Source organism: Embiotoca jacksoni, unplaced genomic scaffold (genome assembly GCF_022577435.1).
Source record: "Embiotoca jacksoni isolate LCO1_2020_lvr unplaced genomic scaffold, fEmbJac1.0.p SCAF_7, whole genome shotgun sequence".
Lineage (NCBI taxonomy): Eukaryota > Metazoa > Chordata > Actinopteri > Embiotocidae > Embiotoca > Embiotoca jacksoni.
The window spans coordinates 1,786,911-1,809,630 of NW_027185425.1; the positions used below are offsets into that span (position 1 = coordinate 1,786,911).

General features: G+C 31.3%; 1 protein-coding gene across 1 annotated transcript in view; it reads right to left on the reverse strand.

Moving 5' to 3' along the window:
• Window positions 1-19,031: 19,031 nt before the first annotated feature.
• The window catches only part of nfatc1 (nuclear factor of activated T cells 1), a 37,511-nt gene continuing 33,822 nt past the window's right edge, over window positions 19,032-22,720 (reverse strand). The window contains exon 10 of the mRNA XM_069176790.1: window positions 19,032-19,403. Within this exon, the coding sequence (XP_069032891.1) occupies window positions 19,348-19,403 (56 nt within the window). The 3' untranslated portion in view covers window positions 19,032-19,347. The remainder of the gene's footprint in view (window positions 19,404-22,720) is intronic.

Below are 22,720 nucleotides of genomic sequence, written 5' to 3' on the forward strand. Positions count from 1 at the left end.
GACTTTTTTATCACATTTTAGACGACATGCTATAGTATGACTTTTTTATCATATTTTAGACGACACGCTATAGTATGACTTTTTTTTATCATATTTTGAGCGACATGCTATAGTATGACTTTTTTGGTCATATTTTAGACGACATGCTATAGTATGACTTTTTCATCATATTTTAGACGACATGCTATAGTATGAATTTTTGGTCATATTTTAGACGACATGCTATAGTATGACTTTTTTATCATATTTTAGACGACATGCTATAGTATGACTTTTTTTTATCATATTTTGAGCGACATGCTATAGTATGACTTTTTTATCATATTTTAGACGACATGCTATAGTATGACATTTTTTTTTATCATATTTTAGACGACATGCTATAGTATGACTTTTTTTTTATCATATTTCAGACGACATGCTATAGTATGACTTTTTTATCATATTTTAGACGACATGCTATAGTATGACTTTTTTTTATCATGTTTTGAGCGACATGCTATAGCATGACTTTTTTTTATCATGTTTTGAGCGACATGCTATAGTATGACATTTTTTTTTATCATATTTTAGACGACATGCTATAGTATGACTTTTTTTTTATCATATTTCAGACGACATGCTATAGTATTACTTTTTGGTCATTTTTTAGACGACATGCTATAGTATGACTTTTTTATCATTTTTTGGACGACATGCTATAGTATGACTTTTTTATCATATTTTGAGCGACATGCTATAGTATGACTTTTTTATCATATTTTAGACGACATGCTATAGTATGACATTTTTTTTTATCATATTTTAGACGACACGATATAGTATGACGTTTTTTTTATCATATTTTGAGCGACATGCTATAGTATGACTTTTTTTTATCATGTTTTGAGCGACATGCTATAGTATGACATTTTTTTTTATCATATTTTAGACGACATGCTATAGTATGACTTTTTTTTTTATCATATTTCAGACGACATGCTATAGTATTACTTTTTGGTCATTTTTTAGACGACATGCTATAGTATGACTTTTTTATCATTTTTTGGACGACATGCTATAGAATGACTTTTTTTTATCATATTTTAGACGACCTGCTATATTATGACTTTTTTATCAAATTTTAGACGACATGCTATAGTATTACTTTTTTATCATATTTTAGAACGACATGCTATAGTATGACTTTTTGATCATATTTTAGACGACATGCTATAGTATGACTTTTTTATCATATTTTGGACGACATGCTACAGTATGACTTTTTTTTTTTTATCATATTTTAGACGACATGCTATAGTATTACTTTTTTATCATATTTTAGACGACATGCTATAGTATGACTTTTTTATCATATTTTAGACGACATGCTATAGTATGACTTTTTTATCATATTTTAGACGACATGCTATAGTATGACTTTTTTATCATATTTTAGACGACATGCTATAGTATGACTTTTTTATCATATTTTGGACGACATGCTATAGTATGACTTTTTTATCATATTTTAGACGACATGCTATAGTATGACTTTTTTATCATATTTTAGACGACATGCTATAGTATGACTTTTTTATCATATTTTAGACGACATGCTTTGGTATGTCTTTTTTGTCATATTTTAGACGACATGCTATAGTATGACTTTTTTATCATATTTTAGACGACATGCTATAGTATGACTTTTTTATCATATTTTAGACAACATGCTATAGTATGACTTTTTGGTCATATTTTAGACGACATGCTATTGTATGACTTTTTTATCATATTTTAGACGACATGCTATAGTATGACTTTTTTATCACATTTTAGACGACATGCTATAGTATGACTTTTTTATCATATTTTAGACGACATGCTATTGTATGACTTTTTTATCATATTTTAGACGACATGCTATAGTATGACTTTTTTATCATATTTTAGACGACATGCTATAGTATGACTTTTTTATCATATTTTAGACGACATGCTATAGTATGACATTTTTTTTTATCATATTTTAGACGACACGATATAGTATGACGTTTTTTTTATCATATTTTGAGCGACATGCTATAGTATGACTTTTTTTCATCATATTTTAGACGACATGCTATAGTATGACTTTTTTATCACATTTTAGACGACATGCTATAGTATGACTTTTTTATCATATTTTAGACGACATGCTATAGTATGACTTTTTTATCATATTTTAGACGACATGCTATAGTATGACATTTTTATCACATTTTAGACGACATGCTATAGTATGACTTTTTTATCATATTTTAGACGACATGCTATAGTATGACTTTTTTATCATATTTTAGATGACACGCTGTAGTATGACTTTTTTTATCATATTTTGAGCGACATGCTATAGTATGACTTTTTTGGTCATATTTTAGACGACATGCTATAGTATGACTTTTTCATCATATTTTAGACGACATGCTATAGTATGACTTTTTCATCATATTTTAGACGACATGCTATAGTATGACTTTTTCATCATATTTTAGACGACATGCTATAGTATGACTTTTTTATCACATTTTAGACGACATGCTATAGTATGACTTTTTTATCATATTTTAGACGACACGCTATAGTATGACTTTTTTTTATCATATTTTGAGCGACATGCTATAGTATGACTTTTTTGGTCATATTTTAGACGACATGCTATAGTATGACTTTTTCATCATATTTTAGACGACATGCTATAGTATGACTTTTTTTATCATATTTTAGACGACATGCTATAGTATGACTTTTTTATCATATTTTAGACGACATGCTATAGTATGACTTTTTTTTATCATATTTTGAGCGACATGCTATAGTATGACTTTTTTATCATATTTTAGACGACATGCTATAGTATGACTTTTTTATCATATTTTAGACGACATGCTATAGTATGACTTTTTTATCATATTTTAGACGACATGCTATAGTATGACATTTTTTTTTATCATATTTTAGACGACACGATATAGTATGACGTTTTTTTTATCATATTTTGAGCGACATGCTATAGTATGACTTTTTTTTATCATGTTTTGAGCGACATGCTATAGTATGACATTTTTTTTTATCATATTTTAGACGACATGCTATAGTATGACTTTTTTTTTATCATATTTCAGACGACATGCTATAGTATTACTTTTTGGTCATTTTTTAGACGACATGCTATAGTATGACTTTTTTATCATTTTTTGGACGACATGCTATAGAATGACTTTTTTTTATCATATTTTAGACGACCTGCTATATTATGACTTTTTTATCAAATTTTAGACGACATGCTATAGTATTACTTTTTTATCATATTTTAGAACGACATGCTATAGTATGACTTTTTGATCATATTTTAGACGACATGCTATAGTATGACTTTTTTATCATATTTTAGACGACATGCTATAGTATGACTTTTTTTATCATATTTTAGACGACATGCTATAGTATGACTTTTTTTAATCATGTTTTGAGCGACATGCTATAGTATGACTTTTTGGTCATATTTTAGACGACATGCTATAGTATGACTTTTTGGTCATATTTTAGACGACATGCTATAGTATTACTTTTTGGTCATATTTTAGACGACATGCTGTAGTATGACTTTTTTATCATATTTTAGATGACATGCTATAGTATGACTTTTTTATCATATTTTGGACGACATGCTATAGTATGACTTTTTTATCATATTTTAGACGACATGCTATAGTATGACTTTTTTATCATATTTTAGACGACATGCTATAGTATGACTTTTTTATCATATTTTAGACGACATGCTATAGTATGACTTTTTTATCATATTTTGGACGACATGCTATAGTATGACTTTTTTATCATATTTTAGACGACATGCTATAGTATGACTTTTTTATCATATTTTAGACGACATGCTATAGTATGACTTTTTTATCATATTTTAGACGACATGCTATAGTATGACTTTTTTATCATATTTTAGACAACATGCTATAGTATGACTTTTTGGTCATATTTTAGACGACATGCTATTGTATGACTTTTTTTATCATATTTTAGACGACATGCTATAGTATGACTTTTTTATCACATTTTAGACGACATGCTATAGTATGACTTTTTTATCATATTTTAGACGACATGCTACAGTATGACTTTTTTATCATATTTTAGACGACATGCTATAGTATGACATTTTTTTTATCATATTTTAGACGACACGATATAGTATGACGTTTTTTTTATCATGTTTTGAGCGACATGCTATAATATGACTTTTTGGTCATATTTTAGACGACATGCTATAGTATGACTTTTTTATCATATTTTAGACGACATGCTATAGTATGACTTTTTTATCATATTTTAGACAACATGCTATAGTATGACTTTTTTATCATATTTTGGACGACATGCTATAGTATGACTTTTTTTTATCATATTTCAGACGACATGCTATAGTATTACTTTTTGGTCATATTTTAGACGACATGCTATAGTATTACTTTTTTATCATATTTTAGACGACATGCTATAGTATGACTTTTTTTTCATCATATTTTAGACGACATGCTATAGTATGACTTTTTTATCATATTTTAGACGACATGCTATAGTATGACTTTTTTATCATATTTTAGACGACATGCTATAGTATGAGTTTTTTATCATATTTTAGACGACATGCTATAGTATGACTTTTTTTTCATCATATTTTAGACGACATGCTATAGTATGACTTTTTTATCATATTTTAGACGACATGCTATAGTATGACTTTTTTATCACATTTTAGACGACATGCTATAGTATGACTTTTTTATCATATTTTAGACGACATGCTATAGTATGACTTTTTTATCATATTTTAGACGACACGCTATAGTATGACTTTTTTTTATCATATTTTGAGCGACATGCTATAGTATGACTTTTTTGGTCATATTTTAGACGACATGCTATAGTATGACTTTTTCATCATATTTTAGACGACATGCTATAGTATGAATTTTTGGTCATATTTTAGACGACATGCTATAGTATGACTTTTTGGTCATATTTTAGACGACATGCTATTGTATGACTTTTTTATCATATTTTAGACGACATGCTATCGTATGACTTTTTTATCACATTTTAGACGACATGCTATAGTATGACTTTTTTATCATATTTTAGACGACATGCTACAGTATGACTTTTTTATCATATTTTAGACGACATGCTATAGTATGACATTTTTTTTTATCATATTTTAGACGACACGATATAGTATGACGTTTTTTTTATCATATTTTGAGCGACATGCTATAGTATGACTTTTTTTTATCATGTTTTGAGCGACATGCTATAATATGACTTTTTGGTCATATTTTAGACGACATGCTATAGTATGACTTTTTTATCATATTTTAGACGACATGCTATAGTATGACTTTTTTATCATATTTTAGACAACATGCTATAGTATGACTTTTTTATCATATTTTGGACGACATGCTATAGTATGACTTTTTTATCATATTTTAGACGACATGCTATAGTATGACTTTTTTTTATCATATTTCAGACGACATGCTATAGTATGACTTTTTTTTTATCATATTTTAGACGACCTGCTATAGTATTACTTTTTTATCATATTTTAGACGACATGCTATAGTATGACTTTTTTATCATATTTTAGACGACATGCTATAGTATGACTTTTTTTCATCATATTTTAGACGACATGCTATAGTATGACTTTTTTATCATATTTTAGACGACATGCTATAGTATGACTTTTTTATCATATTTTAGACGACATGCTATAGTATGACTTTTTTTATCATATTTTAGACGACATGCTATAGTATGACTTTTTTTCATCATATTTTAGACGACATGCTATAGTATGACTTTTTTATCATATTTTAGACGACATGCTATAGTATGACTTTTTTATCATATTTTAGACGACATGCTATAGTATGACTTTTTTATCACATTTTAGACGACATGCTATAGTGTGACTTTTTTATCATATTTTAGACGACATGCTATAGTATGACTTTTTTATCATATTTTAGATGACACGCTATAGTATGACTTTTTTTTATCATATTTTGAGCGACATGCTATAGTATGACTTTTTTGGTCATATTTTAGACGACATGCTATAGTATGACTTTTTCATCATATTTTAGACGACATGCTATAGTATGACTTTTTCATCATATTTTAGACGACATGCTATAGTATGACTTTTTCATCATATTTTAGACGACATGCTATAGTATGACTTTTTTATCACATTTTAGACGACATGCTATAGTATGACTTTTTTATCATATTTTAGACGACACGCTATAGTATGACTTTTTTTTATCATATTTTGAGCGACATGCTATAGTATGACTTTTTTGGTCATATTTTAGACGACATGCTATAGTATGACTTTTTCATCATATTTTAGACGACATGCTATAGTATGAATTTTTGGTCATATTTTAGACGACATGCTATAGTATGACTTTTTTATCATATTTTAGACGACATACTATAGTATGACTTTTTTTTATCATATTTTGAGCGACATGCTATAGTATGACTTTTTTATCATATGTTGGACGACATACTATAGTATGACTTTTTTTTATCATATTTTATACGACATGCTATAGTATGACTTTTTTATCATATTTTAGACGACATGCTATAGTATTACTTTTTTATCATTTTTTTAGACAACATGCTATAGTATGACTTTTTTATCATATTTTGGACGACATGCTATAGTATGACTTTTTTTTATCATATTTCAGACGACATGCTATAGTATTACTTTTTGGTCATATTTTAGACGACATGCTATAGAATGACTTTTTTATCATATTTTAGACAACATGCTTTGGTATGTCTTTTTTGTCATATTTTAGACGACATGCTATGGTATGACTTTTTTTTTTATCATATTTTGAGCGACATGCTATAGAATGACTTTTTTATCATATTTTAAACGACATGCTATAGTATGACTTTTTTATCATATTTTAGACGACATGCCATAGTATAACTTTTTTATCATATTTTAGACAACATGCTATAGTATGACTTTTAGGTCATATTTTAGACGACATGCTATAGTATGACTTTTTTGGTCATATTTTAGACGACATGCTATAGTATGACTTTTTTATCATATTTTAGACGACATGCTATAGTATGACTTTTTTATCATATTTTAGACGACATGCTATATAGTATGACTTTTTTTTTTATCATATTTTAGACGACATGCTTTGGTATGTCTTTTTTATCATATTTTAGACGACATGCTTTGGTATGTCTTTTTTGTCATATTTTAGACGACATGCTATGGTATGACTTTTTTTTTTATCATATTTTGAGCGACATGCTATAGAATGACTTTTTTATCATATTTTAAACGACATGCTATAGTATGACTTTTTTATCATATTTTAGACGACATGCCATAGTATAACTTTTTTATCATATTTTAGACAACATGCTATAGTATGACTTTTAGGTCATATTTTAGACGACATGCTATAGTATGACTTTTTTGGTCATATTTTAGACGACATGCTATAGTATGACTTTTTTATCATATTTTAGACGACATGCTATAGTATGACTTTTTTATCATATTTTAGACGACATGCTATATAGTATGACTTTTTTTTTTATCATATTTTAGACGACATGCTATAGTATTACTTTTTGGTCATATTTTAGACGACATGTTATAGTATGACTTTTTTATCATATTTTAGACGACATGCTATAGTATTACTTTTTGGTCATATTTTAGACGACATGCTATAGAATGACTTTTTTATCATATTTTAGACAACATGCTTTGGTATGTCTTTTTTGTCATATTTTAGACGACATGCTATGGTATGACTTTTTTTTTTATCATATTTTGAGCGACATGCTATAGAATGACTTTTTTATCATATTTTAAACGACATGCTATAGTATGACTTTTTTATCATATTTTAGACGACATGCCATAGTATAACTTTTTTATCATATTTTAGACAACATGCTATAGTATGACTTTTAGGTCATATTTTAGACGACATGCTATAGTATGACTTTTTTGGTCATATTTTAGACGACATGCTATAGTATGACTTTTTTATCATATTTTAGACGACATGCTATAGTATGACTTTTTTATCATATTTTAGACGACATGCTATATAGTATGACTTTTTTTTTTATCATATTTTAGACGACATGCTATAGTATTACTTTTTGGTCATATTTTAGACGACATGTTATAGTATGACTTTTTTATCATATTTTAGACGACATGCTATAGTATGACTTTTGTATTATATTTTAGACGACATGCTATGGTATGACTTTTTTATCATATTTTAGACGACTTGCTATAGTATGACTTTTGTATCATATTTTAGACGACATGCTATGGTATGACTTTTTTATCATATTTTGGACGACACGCTATAGTATGACTTTTTTTTATCATATTTTGAGCGACATGCTATAGTATGACTTTTTTGGTCATATTTTAGACGACATGCTATAGTATGACTTTTTCATCATATTTTAGACGACATGCTATAGTATGAATTTTTGGTCATATTTTAGACGACATGCTATAGTATGACTTTTTTATCATATTTTAGACGACATGCTATAGTATGACTTTTTTTATCATATTTTGAGCGACATGCTATAGTATGACTTTTTTATCATATGTTGGACGACATACTATAGTATGACTTTTTTTTATCATATTTTATACGACATGCTATAGTATGACTTTTTTATCATATTTTAGACGACATGCTATAGTATTACTTTTTTATCATTTTTTTAGACAACATGCTATAGTCTGACTTTTTTATCATATTTTGGACGACATGCTATAGTATGACTTTTTTTTATCATATTTCAGACGACATGCTATAGTCTTACTTTTTGGTCATATTTTAGACGACATGCTATAGAATGACTTTTTTTATCATATTTTAGACAACATGCTATATAGTATGACTTTTTTATCATATTTTGGACGACATGCTATAGAATGACTTTTTTTTATCATATTTTAGACGACATGCTATAATATTACTTTTTGGTCATATTTTAGACGACATGCTATAGTATGACTTTTTGGTCATATTTTAGACGACATGCTATAGTATGACTTTTTTATCATATTTTAGACGACATGCTTTGGTATGTCTTTTTTATCATATTTTAGACGACATGCTTTGGTATGTCTTTTTTGTCATATTTTAGACGACATGCTATGGTATGACTTTTTTTTTATCATATTTTGAGCGACATGCTATAGAATGACTTTTTTATCATATTTTAAACGACATGCTATAGTATGACTTTTTTATCATATTTTAGACGACATGCCATAGTATAACTTTTTTATCATATTTTAGACAACATGCTATAGTATGACTTTTAGGTCATATTTTAGACGACATGCTATAGTATGACTTTTTTGGTCATATTTTAGACGACATGCCATAGTATGACTTTTTTATCATATTTTAGACGACATGCTATAGTATGACTTTTTTATCATATTTTAGACGACATGCTATAGTATGACTTTTTGGTCATATTTTAGACGACATGTTATAGTATGACTTTTTTATCATATTTTAGACGACATGCTATAGTATGACTTTTGTATCATATTTTAGACGACATGCTATGGTATGACTTTTTTATCATATTTTGGACGACATGCTATAGTATGACTTTTTTTTATCATATTTTGAGCGACATGCTATAGTATGACTTTTTGGTCATATTTTAGACGACATGCTATAGGATGACTTTTTTATCATATTTTAGACGACATGCTATAGTATGACTTTTTTATCATATTTTAGACGACATGCTATAGTATGACTTTTTTTTATCATATTTTAGACGACATGCTATAGTATGACTTTTTTGTCATATTTTAGACGACATGCTTTAGTGTGACTTTTTTATCATATTTTAGACGACATGCTTTAGTATGACTTTTTTATCATATTTTAGACGACATGCTTTAGTTTGACTTTTTTGTCATATTTTAGACGACATGCTATAGTATGACTTTTTTGACCTATTTTGGACGACATGCTATAGTATTACTTTTTTTATCATATTTTAGACGGCATGCTATAGTATGACTTTTTTATCATATTTTAGACGACATGCTATAGTATGACTTTTTTATCATATTTTAGACGACATGCTATAGTATGACTTTTTTTTATCATATTTTAGACGACATGCTATAGTATGACTTTTTATCATATTTTAGACAACATGCTATAGTATGACTTTTTGGTCATATTTTAGACGACATGCTATAGTATGACTTTTTTTATGATATTTTAGACGACATGCTATAGTATGACTTTTTTATCATATTTTAGACGACATGCTATAGTATGACTTTTTTAACCTATTTTGGACGACATGCTATAGTATGACTTTTTTTTAATCATATTTTAGACGACATGCTATAGAATGACTTTTTTTTATCATATTTTGAGCGACATGCTATAGTTTTACTTCTTTTTATAATATTTTGAGCGACATGCTATAGTATGAATTTTTTAATATCATATTTTGGACGACATGCTATAGTATGACTTTTTTTTATCATATTTTAGACGACATGTTATAGTATGACTTTTTTTTTTGTCATATTTTGAGCGACATGCTATAGTATGACTTTTTGATCATATTTTAGACGACATGGGAAGAAGAAACTGTGCATTTCGACTTTCTTTTTTAAGAAACCTGTTTGGCATTGTTAAAATTGATTTTGTAAGGGTCATGATGAAGGAATTTGGGGGTCGTTGATTTGGGGATCGTTGTCTTTTGCTAGGACAACCTCAACAGACAGCTCGGTGTAACTCTTTTGACTTTTGAAGTCATTTACCGTGAACCATTCCAGCAAAATTAGCTGATAAATATTGAATTATGTTGCCACATGTTTTTTTTTGTCATTTCATCTTTCTTGTAGTATTTGAAAGGACATTCCCCACAGCTGAAGATAAATTAACAAAAATTATGTAAAAGACAAAGAAGTGGTGGAAGTAGAATTTTTCCTTTTTTTCATGCTATAGTATGACTTTTTTATCATATTTTGAGCGACATGCTATAATATGACTTTTTTAACCTATTTTGGACGACATGCTATAGTATTACTTTTTTATCATATTTTAGACGGCATGCTATAGTATGACTTTTTTATCATATTTTAGACGACATGCTATAGTTTTACTTTTTTATCATATTTTAGACGGCATGCTATAGTATTACTTTTTTTTATCATATTTTAGACGACATGGTATGGTATGACTTTTTGGTCATATTTTAGACAACATGCTATAGTATGACTTTTTTTTTTATCATATTTTGAGCGACATGCTATAATATGACTTTTTTAACCTATTTTGGACGACATGCTATAGTATTACTTTTTTATCATATTTTAGACGGCATGCTATAGTATGACTTTTTTATCATATTTTAGACGACATGCTATAGTTTTACTTTTTTATCATATTTTAGACGGCATGCTATAGTATTACTTTTTTTTTATCATATTTTAGACGACATGCTATCGTATGACTTTTTGATCATATTTTAGACGACATGCTATAGTATGACTTTTTTATCATATTTTGAGCGACATGCTATAGTATGACTTTTTTAACCTATTTTGGACGACATGCTATAGTATTACTTTTTTATCATATTTTAGACGGCATGCTATAGTTTTACTTTTTTATCATATTTTAGACGACATGCTATAGTTTTACTTTTTTATCATATTTTAGACGACATGGTATGGTACGACTTTTTGGTCATATTTTAGACGACATGCTATAGTATGACTTTTTTATCATATTTTAGACGACATGCTTTGGTATGTCTTTTTTATCATATTTTAGATGACATGCTTTGGTATGTCTTTTTTATCATATTTTAGACGACATGCTATAGTATGACTTTTTTATCATATTTTAGACGACATGCTATAGTATGACTTTTTTATCATATTTTAGACGACATGCTATAGTATGACTTTTTTATCATATTTTAGACGACATGCTATAGTATGACTTTTCTTTTTTTATCATATTTTAGACGACATGCTATAGTATTACTTTTTGGTCATATTTTAGACGACATGTTATAGTATGACTTTTTTATCATATTTTAGACGACATGCTATAGTATGACTTTTGTATCATATTTTAGACGACATGCTATGGTATGACTTTTTTATCATATTTTGGACGACATGCTATAGTATGACTTTTTTTTATCATATTTTGAGCGACATGCTATAGTATGACTTTTTGGTCATATTTTAGACGACATGCTATAGGATGACTTTTTTATCATATTTTAGACGACATGCTATAGTATGACTTTTTTATCATATTTTAGACGACATGCTATAGTATGACTTTTTTTTATCATATTTTAGACGACATGCTATAGTATGACTTTTTTGTCATATTTTAGACGACATGCTTTAGTGTGACTTTTTTATCATATTTTAGACGACATGCTTTAGTATGACTTTTTTATCATATTTTAGACGACATGCTTTAGTTTGACTTTTTTGTCATATTTTAGACGACATGCTATAGTATGACTTTTTTGACCTATTTTGGACGACATGCTATAGTATTACTTTTTTATCATATTTTAGACGGCATGCTATAGTATGACTTTTTTATCATATTTTAGACGACATGCTATAGTTATGACTTTTTGGTCATATTTTAGACGACATGCTATAGTATGACTTTTTTATGATATTTTAGACGACATGCTATAGTATGACTTTTTTATCATATTTTAGACGACATGCTATAGTATGACTTTTTTAACCTATTTTGGACGACATGCTATAGTATGACTTTTTTTTAATCATATTTTAGACGACATGCTATAGAATGACTTTTTTTTATCATATTTTGAGCGACATGCTATAGTTTTACTTCTTTTTATAATATTTTAAGCGACATGCTATAGTATGAATTTTTTAATATCATATTTTGGACGACATGCTATAGTATGACTTTTTTTTATCATATTTTAGACGACATGTTATAGTATGACTTTTTTTTTTGTCATATTTTGAGCGACATGCTATAGTATGACTTTTTGATCATATTTTAGACGACATGGGAAGAAGAAACTGTGCATTTCGACTTTCTTTTTTAAGAAACCTGTTTGGCATTGTTAAAATTGATTTTGTAAGGGTCATGATGAAGGAATTTGGGGGTCGTTGATTTGGGGATCGTTGTCTTTTGCGAGGACAACCTCAACAGACAGCTCGGTGTAACTCTTTTGACTTTTGAAGTCATTTACCGTGAACCATTCCAGCAAAATTAGCTGATAAATATTGAATTATGTTGCCACATGTTTTTTTTTGTCATTTCATCTTTCTTGTAGTATTTGAAAGGACATTCCCCACAGCTGAAGATAAATTAACAAAAATTATGTAAAAGACAAAGAAGTGGTGGAAGTAGAATTTTTCCTTTTTTTCATGCTATAGTATGACTTTTTTATCATATTTTGAGCGACATGCTATAATATGACTTTTTTAACCTATTTTGGACGACATGCTATAGTATTACTTTTTTATCATATTTTAGACGGCATGCTATAGTATGACTTTTTTATCATATTTTAGACGACATGCTATAGTTTTACTTTTTTATCATATTTTAGACGGCATGCTATAGTATTACTTTTTTTTATCATATTTTAGACGACATGGTATGGTATGACTTTTTGGTCATATTTTAGACAACATGCTATAGTATGACTTTTTTTTTTATCATATTTTGAGCGACATGCTATAGTATGACTTTTTTAACCTATTTTGGACGACATGCTATGGTATTACTTTTTTATCATATTTTAGACGGCATGCTATAGTATGACTTTTTTATCATATTTTAGACGACATGCTATAGTTTTACTTTTTTATCATATTTTAGACGGCATGCTATAGTATTACTTTTTTTTTATCATATTTTAGACGACATGCTATCGTATGACTTTTTGATCATATTTTAGACGACATGCTATAGTATGACTTTTTTATCATATTTTGAGCGACATGCTATAGTATGACTTTTTTAACCTATTTTGGACGACATGCTATAGTATTACTTTTTTATCATATTTTAGACGGCATGCTATAGTTTTACTTTTTTATCATATTTTAGACGACATGCTATAGTTTTACTTTTTTATCATATTTTAGACGACATGGTATGGTACGACTTTTTGGTCATATTTTAGACGACATGCTATAGTATGACTTTTTTATCATATTTTAGACGACATGCTTTGGTATGTCTTTTTTATCATATTTTAGATGACATGCTTTGGTATGTCTTTTTTATCATATTTTAGACGACATGCTATAGTATGACTTTTTTATCATATTTTAGACGACATGCTATAGTATGACTTTTTTATCATATTTTAGACGACACGCTATAGTATGACTTTTTTTTATCATATTTTGAGCGACATGCTATAGTATGACTTTTTTATGATATTTTAGACGACATGCTATAGTATGACTTTTTTTTATCATATTTTAGACGACACGCTATAGTATGACTTTTTTTATCATATTTTGAGCGACATGCTATAGTATGACTTTTTTGGTCATATTTTAGACGACATGCTATAGTATGACTTTTTTGGTCATATTTTAGACGACATGCTATAGTATGACTTTTTTTTTATCATATTTTGAGCGACATGCAATAGTCTGACTTTTTTATCATATTTTGAGCGACATGCTATCGTATGACTTTTTTATCATATTTTGAGCGACATGCTATAGTATGACTTTTTGGTCATATTTTTGTGACATTTTAGACAACATACTGTAATGACATTGTTATGACATTTTGAACAACATAATATAGTGTGACATTTTATTTAAATTTTTGACGACATACTACGGTATGACATTTTTGTGACATTTTAGACTATATACTACATAGTATGACAGTTTTTATGACATTTTGAATGACATACTGTTGTATGACTTATTTTTTTACATTTTTGTCGACATATTTCGATTTATTTTTTTTACATTTTGGTGAACATACATACGTACATCTTTATTTTCACAAATGTTTGGAGAACAAACTTCTCCATGACTTTTTGGAGGACACATATCATGTTTATGACCTTGGAATTAAGTATAACTATGCAAGGCCATGATAATAGACAAAATAAACCATATTGTTAAAAATTCGGTTGTTTTTTTTATGCACTTGTTCTATTATATCAAGCGGTCAATTTTAAACATAATCTTACTCTGAAATAAGACTGAAATATTGAGTTAGAGCTTACCAGGTGTGTTCAGGTTCAGGTGTAACTGGATGTTGCCAAAGGATTAGCAGTGTAAAAGAGCAGAGACTCCAAAAAAAATGACACCTGATTTTCCTAATATGCTAAAACAGGTGCGAGGCAGCCGAGCAAAGTCAACAACACAGTCCTGATTTTCATGACAGAAGAGTTTCAGTGGCTGTGACATAATGAAAGATTGTCACTGAAAGTCCTGAGAATTTTTCTGTTCGATAAAGCAGAAATCCTTCAGACCACAAGGTGTCAGTGCACCGTAACCTAAAAGAAATCCTTCATACTCTCACTGCAGCGAAGAACTGCGCTAAACAGCACATAGTATATTACATAATGTAAAAACCAGCTACAACAATACATGTTTTCTAATCTCTGGAATTATCCATCGTATAGACGAGTTTTTCTGTCGTGAAATTAATGGATTTTAGTTGTAATCAAACATCTTTATTGATGGAAGCCTAAATATCTGGAAATGTTGGTGAATGTCGAGATGTTAATGGATGTAGGACTGATTTCTGCTTTAGTTTTAGCACTGCAGACTAATCAAACAAATACACTACGTTTTGTTTTTTTTCTCCTCCTGGAGTACTCTCTTTTCTCTTTCTCTTTATCTACGTGTACATTTTGTGAGTAAGGTTTTGTTGTTACATGTTGATGTCCCAGAACCCTCTGGGTTTTCCAGCCTCTCATTGCACACTGAAGTTTGCATAATTTAAACACTGCAAAATAAACACTGCGCTCTGTTGGTTAAACCTAAAATCACGTACGTGGGTTTGTTGGTAAGCAAGATCCAAAGCAAATACGCTAAAGAAGAATTCCGTTTATTTCAAATCAACTTTAAGTTGCATAAAATTAAACTACTGTTTAAACACTTAACATACTGAACTTACATCTTGTAGCACTACATCAGCATCTGTGATTGTAGCTTTGCTTTGAGAAAGTGCCCATGCACAGCTGTTTCTATTGCACTCTTTAATTTTGGGCTGAGGTTTCAACAAGATGATGTAATTTTAAAAGACCTCACCAGTATTCTCTGCGAGCTTTAGCTCTTTGCAAACCAAAAAGGTTTTGCGGGGTATTTCAAAAAGTTTTTCATTTTTTTAAAATGTCATTTAAAAAAAAATATTTTCATTAGTTCCAGGCCTTCATTTTCCATTCTTTTCTGTATGATATGGAAATAGATTAGGAGACTCTTGAGCCATGCTTTGAGCCATGATTTGTAACATGCAAATCCACTGGTACGGTCCTTCAGCTTAAAATCCTGCCCAGTGCACTAACTACGTCTGGAGATGATTATAAAGGCACATGGGACTTAAACTGCTAACGTGGTGTGTTTTTGTCCATATTAACTTAATCTGAAGGTATTACGCTTTAATATGATGACACACTGTACATTTACTGATTTCATGTCATGTTCACAGTGAGACAGAACATGCAAACGAAAGAGATGAAGGCATGTTTATTGACAAATACACAAAATATCACAAAGTAGAGTTATGAGTTTTTGACTGACATTAACTTGCGTGGTAAACATTTCAGTATGGCTTCTCTCATGCTCTTCAGTTACACAGATTAAGACTCATAAATACATAGAAAACTGGGAACAAAAGCCCATTTGATTTTTTTTTTTTCTTTTTAACGCAAACAAATTACTACATAAACCACGGTATGCAGGTAACCATGTAAAAGGAACTGTATGATAAACATGAGTTAAGAGAGCACATGCGAAGAGAATAAATATAAAAAAATACAAAAAACAAACCTTTAAAAATGTATATATTTGTATTGCTGTTCACCGGTGTGAAGTATTCTTTGGTTTACAGAGCTTCTCAGTGACGACGGTCATCGTTTACATTCTTCAAGACACTAATGCTACGTTCATGTTGCATAGCTTCCAGGGAGTAATAAAAGTCAAGCTTTGTCAAAACTGAGATGATTCCTTCTTTGATTACAGACAAACCAGTTTTACTGCAGTCAACATTTTTACTCAAAGGTTATTGTTCCATTCAAAGCAGTTTGTTTTATTTCTTTTTAGAAAATTACTCAAGAAAATCAATTTTAATGTTTAAAGATTAAAGGACTCAATTTGAATTTTTGCTATGGCTGTATGACTTCAAGTGACGATAATTTAATGCGGTGATTCTGAAACTGTGTTCGCGAGGCTCCCCTCTGCTGGTACACAAAAGCACTGCTGATGGGCAGAACAATTGTACTCCAACTGGGGCAAACATCATGTAATTTCATTTTATTACAGACACAAATGACGTTAAAAATTAGCTGTTAATCATTTAAATATTTAAGAAATAAAATGTGTCTGTGGGTGTAGGGTGATGTGATGTCAGATGATTCGAAAGTTAAGCTGCCGAGTGGCGCCACTTCTGGCAGGAGATGTAAATGTGTTCTTTGGTTTTTAAATAGTAGCCATATGTTGATGTTATTTTGCCTTTCTCAGGCTATTGCATGGTTAAATAAGTGAATTTTATTTAATGAAAAACAAATGACGGTAACTGCAGTGGGAAGTGGTGCATGATCTGAAAAGTTTGAAGAACCTGTGCACTAACGGAACAACAGCAATTAATACCACTAGTTTAACGGTTAAGTGCTTGTTGTCGGTTGTGAATACAGAAAATGTATTCAGTTTCATTCATCTTTACTTAATCCCCCCCAAAAAAACATTTTTCTTCTTTGTGATGTTTTTGAAAGAAGAAATAAAAACACTAACTTCCGTTTACACAAAAAAAAGTTGAAATGAAACATCCTTAATCAATTCAGTACATTCAGGGCTTTTGGTGCTACAACCTCACTCGCTCTGGTTTGACCAGTAACTTCTGGTGTCAGCTTAAAGTTTGGATAGACGTCACTGTATAACCAACCCAGTGTAACATTGAAGTCATGTATTACCACCTGTTAGTCCACTAGATGAAATCTACTTGGTTAGATTTAGAAAAAGATTGAGTTAAAACAGTATTTTTTTTTCATGCGTAATATTGTGTAAGTAATGTGGGTTACTTAACGTACATTAGGCAACTTAAATATGCTACGCTCTGCATGTTCCTCAAAGAAATTTAGGTTTCTTGCTTTCTCCTTTGACTCAAACATCGGGTAAAAGTTCTGTGTTTGCTCCATTCAACATCCTTCCTATGCATAATATATTACTCGTTTCTTCAACCCTGGTGTGTGTACTTTTCAAGCACAGGCGAGGCAAAACATGACACTGACATCCTCTAGTGGACTGACGGGCGTACTACATGTTTTTGTGTGATAGTGGGCTCGTGAAAGAGACCACATAGTCAGTTTGCTGACTTCATGACTGTTACACTATCGTTTAGCTTTTACTATAAAATCATTATTGTCACTTTTACCCACAGTAGTCGCTGTTCGGGAAAAGTGACATTACCTCACCCTATCTTCAATTTGAGGTTGAATACGTGAAACCAAACTCTTAATTTCCAGTCAAAAAGGCACTTCTCTTTAAAATTGTCTCTTTGCAAAGGCAGATATGCAAACTGAAGCGTGACACATACTGTATATACAAATTACATAATTCATAGGCACTGATTCATTTACAAACTGCAGCAAAAAAGACATAAAACAAATCTTGGTCCTCTAAAAGCACACTTTGTTGAAAGGGGTTGGAGATGGCAGGTTTAGTTGCTACATACTTAATTTACATGTCAGTCATGTGATCTACTCCTTTGGATAGTTTCTACGTAAAGGCATTATATATGAAAAACAAGGCACATGTTGGACCCTGGTCATCTGGACAATACATTTACAATTGTTCTCCTTGCATTTCCTTTTGCTGCTTCCTGCATGCTGTAGTCCGAGCATGTGAAGCAAAGTGTCAGATTTATTTGGTGCTTCCTTTTTCTTTTTTCTTTTTAAATTTCCTGTGTCGGTTTTGGAGGCGACGGGAAACTACGCATGGCTGTGGACGGAGATGCTCGACAGGTCGTTCCTGATGATCTCGTTGACTGCAAAGGAAAAGAGAAAAAAAGGAAGGTCATTATTTGGAGTAAAGTCAACATGATGAAAGTAACATACAAAGGTGATAAAACAATTTCTTCAATTGTTTTTTTCACCTTTAACTCAGAGTAATAGGAGCTAACGAGCTTTTTTTTGTGTGTGCTCTTCTCGCTGTTTTAAAGTGCAGGACTCGGTTGAAAAGGGCGTTGACAGTGTATTTTCATGCATCAAACAGAATTTAGAAACATTTACAGCCAACCATGATATCCGCTGCACTGGTAACTTATGTTGTAAGAAACCGTCAATCAAAACTTATCAAAACACACCCAACAAAGTTTTAAACTGCTGAACTCTTTCTCTAAAGGATTCTTTTGGTTTTCAAAAATTTAACTGAAGCCGAGTTTTTCACTATAAAAGAACCCCTTTCGCGTTACACATGGTTATTATATTTAGTACAACAGATTCAATGTGCTACTTCTGCAGATTCTCTGAGCCAAACAGGAGGTGTTATTTCCTCGGCGTCGGCCAAATTAAATCACTTTATATCGACGATCCCCAGACATTTTTTGTCAAGAGAGATGATGCAACCTCTCGCTGTCTCGAAAGGATCCAGGTGCACTTGTTTATCTGTTTTTATCAGCTGTGTACTGATGGTGTGGGGTGATCCAGGAGCAGCTACGCAGGCTGACTGAAGCTAACGCTGAAGAATACATTAACATCAATGTGCTGATACCAGAGTAAAGGACACATTTGTCTTTTTTTCTTTTTCTTCCTAGAGGTGATTGAGATGGTTCCTTTTTTATTGCTTTTTGCTGTTTTTATCTGTAACTCATTTATCACTTTAAGGAGATAGTTTCCACAGTTTCTCCTCTTCAGCGTGCCTCTTTCTTTTGTTAATCAGCCTCTAGGTTCGGGCCCCTCTTGCCCCCTCTCACAAAGATCTGAAATGGGAGAGGGGAAGGGGAAGACCCCTGGAGCCGGCCTCGAGAAACCGAGCCAGAGGGCCGAGAGAGGAATTCCCTCTGACTCACTGGACGCTAAAAAAGCAGTCTCGGAACCTGAGGTTCCCCTCCATACAATTGAAGGAGGTTTTTTTCTTTTTTCATAAAAACATCTATTCTCATCGCAGGCAGTGGCGCAGCCCTTCCCTGGCACAGAAACTTCCTACCAGAAATACCACTCACTTCCTATCACAAAAAAGATGACGGGTTGTACGTGCCTCGCAAGAATTCTGCACCAAAAAACATCTGCCGACAGAAAAGAATTGTGTGGGAGGCTGCCATGGTGAAAAACAAAACAATAAAATGTGTGTGAGATAACAGACGAGGAACTGTGGATTAAAAACGTACAAAATAATTATCCAAATTCTGACTGAAGCTGTTCACAATTACAGAGCAAGATGTCGCACTCGTCTAGACACGAAGCGAACGTGTTTGGCTGGAGATCTTGTGACGGGTTTTATAACTGGAGCAGCGATATCACACGAGTGTGTCAAATAAACACACAGACACATTGAACCTATTATGAGACTACGAGGGTAAGATTCAAAGCAACGCGTCTATGTGAAGAACTTGGCAGAGCGGAGGACACTTGTCAAGACAGCAGTGATATTTATACTCAGGTTCTCTAAATCACTTCCTCTGGAGGACGCTGAAAGAATGAACCTCTCGTCCAGGCGAACATTTTTGAAGCTGAAGGACCGTACTCGTGTTTTCACATAGTACTTTGTATTTTACTGACACTTTTCATTGACACACCACACGTTTTTCCAACTGATTTCACACCATTAAGGCAACATTTGTTGACATTCCTTCACCTCTGTATCAAAATCCACTTGCAGAGATTAAAACTTGCTTGAAGTTTGTCATGTCTGGTAATATTTTAGCACGTTAATTGTCAAAGATGTGCGATATTACAGAGATGTCTGACCCAACACTTTTTTAGAAAATGTACTACTTTCACAATCAATTGTTAAAAACAAGTTTCTCTGTGCACATGACAAATCAAGTTTTAAGGGGTGGGCCTACAAACAGGATTTGTGACATCACAAACAGTTTTAAAGACGATTCTGGTCCAATTCAACTTCGACAAATATGATGTGGAAACCTGAAGCCTCCAGTGCACAAACGCTGACTTTACTGTGAGGCCTGAGACATCTTGTGTCCAGCAGTTCAACTTTATATTTGTGCATTGAGACAGCTGGAAAGAGGGAACGTTTCTATTCGGCAGCACCCACCTTCAAGTTGGGAGCCCATTAAAAAAAAAGTGTCAAATAACTTTGTCAGCATCGATAAAAAAAACAACACTGATGAAATGAAGCTCAGGGGGTCAATATTATTTGTACAATACATATTTAAATGTTTTGATGTACAACGTTCTGTTCTTTCTTTCACTACAAACGCTGCCACGTCAGTTAACGTAAAACCTACTTCTCTGAACTCTCCAAAACCTCGGACTTTAGGAGGTCAGAGCTTTCCCACCTCTCAGTTGCTCATGAACGTACCATTTATTAGCATTTTCATAGAACGTAGAATCTTTAATGAGTAAGAAGGAGAACGATTTTAACGATTTTACAAGGTAATTGAATTTTTTTTGTGAAAAAAACCAAACGGACACAATTGATTATTCAGAGTAAAGTATTTTATACACATCTTAAAAAGAAGGGGATCTTTAATTTGATCGTAGATAAGTAGGTAAATTCATCTCCTAGATATCCCTCATAACTTGTTATACAACAGCCCAGCTGTCCTGCAGCGGGGAAGATGAAACGTCCTTCCTAAATGAGCCGTGCCTGAATAAAACCTAAACTGTCCAGAATTTGGCTTCAGGTTCATCAAGATCAGCAGCAACTCTCTTACGGCACCACTGGGATAAGAATGATGTTTTTCTGTATATATGGTAAGGCAAGATGCTCTCTAACATACGTCATCGGGACAGTCATGTGAATGTGTGATGAGTATTACCAGAAGACATACTTGAACCTGAAGAAATAAACACTCCAACCTCATCTCCACCCTCCTACAGTCTGTGTCTGCCATGTGTGCTCCTCCCGGCACCGACTGAACCGACTGACCTTCTCGCCTCTATTTGATCTGGCCGTGACCTTCTGTGGGTAGCAGGATATGATAGCTGAGCACGGACCTTAAGGGGATGTTATTAGTCTGCCCTCTCAACGCGCACACATGCCGGCTGTAAATCTGGGACATCAAGACGTCGTCAGACCTCCACATCATGTCATCGCCTGTCCAGTAACTATCACAATCACAGATGAGTTACGGCGTTCAGACATTTTTCTTACGTGCCACATGCGGTGGAATAGCTTTCA